The 7,257-nt window shown below is 37.2% G+C and overlaps 1 protein-coding gene across 1 annotated transcript in view; it reads right to left on the minus strand.

The window, feature by feature from the left end:
* Positions 1-6,986, minus strand: part of LOC129737639 (transmembrane protein 235) — a 60,877-nt gene extending 53,891 nt beyond the window's left edge. Inside the window, exon 1 of the mRNA XM_055728802.1 lies at positions 6,116-6,986. Within this exon, the coding sequence (XP_055584777.1) occupies positions 6,116-6,241 (126 nt within the window). The 5' untranslated portion in view covers positions 6,242-6,986. The remainder of the gene's footprint in view (positions 1-6,115) is intronic.
* Positions 6,987-7,257: the final 271 nt, after the last annotated feature.

Below are 7,257 nucleotides of genomic sequence, written 5' to 3' on the forward strand. Positions count from 1 at the left end.
AAAATCACACATAAAAAATATGATCCGGATTCATTTTAAAGAATGTCTAGATTTAAATCTTGAAAACTTTAATCACAGGTGTTCACGTCTCACATATCATAGCTGTTATACTAAAATAGTAGATTTGAACATCCCTTCGTTTTATAGTAGATAGGTACAAACTCTCTCACTCATAGCAACTACCTAGAGATAATTGATAGCACAAAACAGATCAGAAACCTATTCAAATAAAACCGGCAGGTCAGTGCCCTCCGAACTAGCATCGATATCAGTTCTTCAGAATAAATTGTTTTTGCTTACTAGAAGAATAAAGTTTATCTTGTTTGTGACTTCAAAGTACCTACTGTTTCAATAAAGTTGTTAAGTAAAACCTCTAGACTAAGTGTGATCAATTTACAAACCGTGAAACAGTTTGATCGTTTATATGAAGAACATCGTCAGTTGCATGCATAAACACAAAAAATATCGTGGTTATCCAAAATCATAAAAAGGGAAATTTAGTCGCTGGAAGACAGAAGTGCATGAACCAATATTGGCCGTGATCATAATTGCATGCGGATAGTTTGCGAGGAGTTTTGTGGTACCATACGGTGATCATCGGAACGGATTTAGGACCGATCTAGAACCAGTCGGCGAACCCGGTAAGAGCAACAGGATTAAAATTATGAAATAAAAATATAAAAAATGATGATTTTCAAACTTGTTTTTTATCTTCCTGCGAATTATGTTTAACATTATTTCCATACGTTGCAGATTGTTCAAAATCATAGGTTCTTATTAAAATCTTCAATTTTAATCGAGTTTGCAAGAGTAGAAAATAAACCTTTTTTGAACAGTAAACCTATTTTTTTACTTTTATTGCTAAATATTTGATACATTTTCACCCATGTTTAAAATGGTTCTGCAAAAGAATTAGCTTCCAAATGTAAGTTCGTAAAAAAGTGAAGCGTTCGAAATCCTTTTTTTCGGTTAGGACTGCTGCAACTTTCCAAAACAAGAAACATGTATCTACATCATTGTGCCACTCGCGACTTTTCTCAACGATGCAGTTGGCACACCAGTGATTGAAAAACTTATCTGAATCAACTGTGTTCGATGTTTACTCTTGAGCTCAAACTCACGGACATCAGCTCAGAAGGCAACTGATTTACAAACTGAACCATATCACAAGTCCCTATATTTTTTAAAGCGTCATGTAAAAAATGGCATCTCCTAGGACTTATTATCAAAAATAAATAACTTTTTATGCAAAATAATTTTAACTTGAATAATATGTACTGACATACAATATGTACATTTTTCACATGTCTATGCAGTAAAAATGCTATAGTAAAAAAATTGTCATCAAAACCCCCCCCATGAGCCGGTTCTTCCTACGGCCCTGCTTCCCATGACACTCGTGGGTCATCCGTTGTGAATGTTTCGTAATATGAGTATCAAAAGTTATATCTCGCGTGAGCTTTCATTACGTCGCATGAAACAAAATGTAAACAAACAGTTTTATTACGAAAAAAAAAAACAAAAACTGACATAAACTAGTCGCAACTTCTTTCCATTTAGAATATTTGTAGCCTGGACAACATATTCTATATATGTGAAATACAAATTTTAAAGTTTTTTTGATAACTTTTGAAGCAATTTTCTGTGAATATTCAAGATGTTTCATACGACGTAATGAAAGCTCACGCGAGATATATAGGGTAAATAAATAAATATAGGGTGTCTCATGATGTCTAAGCATGATTTTGGTACAGCCCTGCTCATTCCGGATGACGTTTAAACGGCTGGTTTCTGCTGTGTGTTGTTGTTTACAGTTCGACTTGAAATTATGTGTATCGCGAGCTCCACTTTTCATAATTTTCGGGAAAATAAGAAACATTGCCCCGGAAAAGCGAAAAAATATTGTTCCACAGATTGCGAAAATGGAAGAAGTAAGCATGGGAGCGGTTCGAAATGCGATTCGGAAGTATGGAGAGGGAAGCAGCTTCGTGGACCAAAAAACTGGGCGGAAACCGAGTTCGGTGGACAAAACATTGGACCGAAAAGTAATGTGTGCACTGATAAACAATAAATGCAATTGACATCAGTGCTGAGTGCTTAGCTAGGTATTGCATGACTGCTTTTCATGCAATACTTCTCGAGGCTCCAGCAGTGATGTCAATTCAATTTATTGTTTATCAATGCGAAAAGACATACCATTGTCAAACATCTAAAAACTTTTTTGCCTAATAAGATACGAAGTTACGGTCTTCAACAAAGTTGTTCAGCGGAAAATTTCCTTTAAACTTTTTAGACCCCAGGGTGTGAGAAATTCAAAAATGACCCCAACTCGACTCAGTCTAGTGTGGCATGCTTTTCGAGCTGCTCATACTACTGATACAATGCATTGTTTACGTCCGCCAGTGCTATAATATTTGTCTACTGCCCCCATGATCCGCAAGCTTGATCACCTAGTACTGTTTTGGCAGGATTTATCATCAGTTCTCTACTCAAAGGACACGATGGCTTGGTACCAATCCAACAAAGTCCTGATCGTATTGGATGAGATGAATCCACCAAATTGTCCTCAAGCGGGACCAATTGAAACTTGTAAGTTCCTGACCAAATCGCATTTGAGAAAACATGCGAAGCCTACAGATTATATCGGAAACTTCGCAAAAGATTGAAAAAAGTGGTCAAAATCGTCCCAAATCAGTCTATGTTGAGCAGGGCCGTAGGAAGAACTGCCTCATAGGGGGGGTTTTGGTGACAAAATTTTTCCTAGAACATTTTTGCTTGAAAGATGCATACATACAGAATAATGAAAAAAAATGGTACTAAAAGTATCTCATTATTCGGGACTAGAAGTTATCCATTTCAAATCATTACCTTCGAAAATAAGTCCTGGAAATGATAAATTCTTTTTAATTAAAAAAAATTAATGAGCGATTTTGAAAACTTTATTTAAAAAAGAAACTTGTTTGGGGTTCAAATTTGTTTGTTTTTTGTATTGGGAAATTTTGAATTTTAATTCCGAATCTGAATTCTGCATTTTGAACCTGAATACAAATTTTGAATTCCTATCCTGACTGAAAATTTTGAATGATGGAACCCTGATGTTTCGATTCTGGATCACCACTGGTGATTCACCAGTACAAAACTTTTTAAAGTTTCAATTCGGCATAAGAATTAAGAGTGAAAATTTCAAATCCAAATTTTAGAAATGGTTTGTTATTTAATTTTTTTCTTTAATATTCCGGAATGATGAGTTTCGAACATTTAAAATGAATCTTGTTTTAGTTTTATACGCAAAACCAAGATTCGGATCAGGGTTTTGTCCCAATGATCAACCAAACTGAATATCAAGAATTATAAAAAAGATTCAGATTTCACAATCCGGTCACAGGAAAAAAATTAAAATTTATGAAACAAAAAATTGTACCAGAGCATTGGAAATCATTCAAACCTTAGCTCACCAGATATTTTTCCGCACATATCCGGGCAGGGAAAATCGAGGCTATTTTATTTAAAAACCTTGCAAAATCCGAGCATTAGATGTCAAAGTTTACAACCCTAAATCTTGGCAATATCCAAGCAAGTTTAGGAATTCTTCAATTAAAATCAATTTAATTTCTTTTAAATTTGCAAAAAAGTAAAGACATTTGGGTAAAATCCGGGCCATCAGGCAATCTAATTGAGTCCAATCTTTTTGAAAATTCGAAATTGGAGACTAAGGACTATAGCAAACATTCATGCACCAACTTATTTCTATCAACAACTGAGAAATTTAAAAAAAATGTATAGTAGAATTGTGGACCTGGCATAAGATAACGAGGTTTTGGTCTTAGTTCTGAGTCGAGATTGTTACTCTTGATTAACTTTAACCGTTCATCTAAATTTTATCATGAATTTACAATTTTTTAAATTTCGAATTTAGAGAAGACAATTTTGCTTAACATTTTTCGGACCCTCTTGGTGGAGGGGAGGGGTTTAACTCCCAAAATACCCCCCGTTCCTACGGCCATGATCTTGAGCCTAATAAGCAGTCTTCGATCAAACTCGATTAACTCCTAAATTGTGTTTATACTGTTCATTTTAAATCGTGCTTATGAAACACCCTATAGCATCACGATTCCGGCTTTATCCCTGCGATTTTTTTAAGATTTGAAATACTTATTCCATTTTAAAATTCTTAATGTTCCTATGTGTTCTCTAAAGTTATATTTTGGAAACCCCATTTTCACTATAGAGGTGTTGGGGGTAAAATGAGCAGTGTAGGCAAGATGTGCTACCATTTCACCAAAGAAACATTCTTTTTTAAGGGGGGGGTAGGGTCTAACGGGTATAACAAAACACCATTTTCACGATTTTTTTCTAGAGCTATCGTTCAAACAAATGTATTCAAAATTTTTGCATTATACAAAGCATTGTTAAAAGAACATTTAGTATTTTTTTCGTAGAAAAATATTGAAAAATGAGCCGGTGACGGAGCACTTTCGAGGATGCCTTTTAGAAAACAGGATTTGCGGTGGACACTGTATCTCAGCACAGAATCATCTGAAGTCAAAAAATCAGAGCAAAATATTTTCAATAGATGTTTTTCTGGACCCCAACGTTTTTATTTAACTTAAAAAAAATTTTATGAAATTTTTGTGGCTGTTTGAAGTAAAAACTACGATTTTTCACTTAAAAATCCGCCATTTTTCACCTGTAAAATCTCCCCAAAGTAAAAAAATCAAAAAAGAAAAACGTTGGGGTCTGGTATTTTATATGTAGAAAATATTTTCCAAATTTGAAAAGAATCGGATAAGTAGTTTTCAAATGACGATGTCCACGGACTTTAAAAATGTGCTTTCGAGAAAAACGCGTTTGAAGTTTCTGCTCTTGCTTTCTTGCAGTATTAGATAGGAGGAGATAAAGGCCTATAACTTCTACAGTTTTGCTTCAATTGACTTGAAAATTTGACACAACATTCTTGAAATGTTTTACAATAAGAAAATAAAAAAATAAAAAAATCGATTTTTTGAAAGTGTTAGACCCTACCCCCCCCTTAACATTTCTAAAAATGCCCATAGATTTGTTCTCAATAATTATATTTTCCCAAACAAAGGTGAATAAGTTTTTTTTTTAATTCTCCGTTACTTTGAATTAATTTTTGTTGAGATTCGAACACTCCTCCAAAAAATCTTTGATTTTTGAACATTTTTAAGATTTGTTGAAGAATTTTGCATTTTCTCCAAAAATGAATGAAGGCAAATTGCTTCTGAATTCAGATTCCGTAGCGGTTTCGAAATCAACACTTGTCATAAATAAAAGAAACAAAAAGACCTCGAAACAGGATTCAACGGTCAGCGGCACCTGCACAGGCAACGGACAACTGGAGGATAGGACTTAAACTGAAGGAGATGAGCGAGCGCAAGAAGATTCCCAGTTGTCCACGTATGTACATATGTGTGTGTAAAGTGAAAAGCCTGGTTCGAAATTGCATTCCTATCCCGAAGATCCACCACAACACAACAAAAACAGCACCTGAGTCGTTTCTTCTAAGTTAGTCTCTGGGCAGCAAAATGGTTGACTCGATAATGGTCCGCCGAATGAATTTTTTTTTATATATTCACAGCTTCCTCCACCTCATGGTGATGGGTGTTCTTTACTCACCTATTGGGCTAACTAAAGTGTATGAACCACCTTAGGGGTGCCCAACAGAGAAAGAGCAAGTATTTTTTATTTAGGATTCCACAATATTTATTTTCTCCACCTCGCACGGTAAATACCCTTTAAGAAACCCACAAAGTTAAGACAATTTTAAAAGTCACTGTTGAAAAGTATTCTTGTCTTAAAAATACTATTAATTTAGTCAATTTTTTTAGTTAGTGTTTTGTCCAAGATCGAGGCACATTTCGAACGCTGCTGATTCAACAGTCGGCGATCCGGAGAGTTGGAGAAAATATGCAGCAGCGGGAATTTGCAGACATAAACGAGTTACCTCAACGATGACCAGTTATAGCCAGCAGAACTCAGTTTGGATGAAGCTCAACGAAAGGCACCGAAAAAAAGCCTTGCGGTATTTTCTGCTGCCTTCTGCTGAGCAGACGTTTGAGAGAAGGAGCAACCCTCCTTATATGAAGGTACGTACCTGTATGTTATTCCGCTTGACTTCGTAGCTCAGCCAATTATCTGTGGAGAAGGCGATTGCCAGCAGGGCAACGGCTATGATGGCGGATATCGTCGCGAGCGACAGAGTTACTGCACTGCAAGGCATCTTGGGGGCCTTTTGGGTTCCTACGGATGGAGGTCTGAAGGTACACTTTCTCTACACTGGTAACTGGCACTACGGGGTACTTCGCAACGTGACGTCAACCTTTCTGTAGTTCACAGCCAATCTACTTCACCACACCTTTCCGCGCGATCAACTCCCCACACTTTCGAATATGGGCCCTCAACATTCATCAACGATCATCGATCGCTAGTTGAACACTCTCCTCCTGGGATCATCACCTCCAAAATCCTCCCGAAAACTCCGTTTTTTCACTAAACCTTGAAATATCAAGCTCCGAGATATCGGTAATTCAACAACACTCGACAGAAGATAACGCAAAACCCGTAACAAGAAATCAAAAAACAAGTGTGGAATTCAGATCACACCGCGATCTCTTTTCTGCACTTTTCCTCACGTCTTCTTCTCGATCGAGTATTTTCTTCAACGCGATCTGCTTTCTGCACCTTCCTTCTTCGTCACAACCAAGAGCTAGCTGTAACTTCTTTTCGTTGTTGTTGTCGTCGTCGTTTCGCTGTCTCGCTCACTCTAACCAAACCGAAAGCCTCGAGCACACACGCGAACTTTTCTTCTGTCCCGTTTCCACCACTGCACTCGGTGGGACGACAGAAATTCACAAAGAAAAAAACTTTAAGACGGTCGATCGCGTTCGGGTAACTACACTGGCAGCAGCAAGCAGAACTTCAATCCGACATCTCCGATGAGCGAGGCTCGACTGAAGCCGCGCTGGGATCTGGACGGAGTCCAAAAGTCCAAAGAGCTTAAAGTGAGTTGAAAACAAACCGGGCTCTCCCAAACCTGTTGAGAAGTTCATCAAACCAAACCAAACCAACCCAAAGGCAAGGCAGCAGGTTTTTCTTTCTTGTGGTGGAGATCAACCGGATCGACAAGACGACAAAACGGAGAGTTCACACTGTGGGAGACGAATAACGAAGCGAAAAACAAAAGAAAATAGGAAAAATTCACCAAAACGGTGCGCCGATGCCCGGTTCAATCTCAAC

Source organism: Uranotaenia lowii, chromosome 1 (assembly GCF_029784155.1).
Source record: "Uranotaenia lowii strain MFRU-FL chromosome 1, ASM2978415v1, whole genome shotgun sequence".
NCBI lineage: Eukaryota > Metazoa > Arthropoda > Insecta > Diptera > Culicidae > Uranotaenia > Uranotaenia lowii.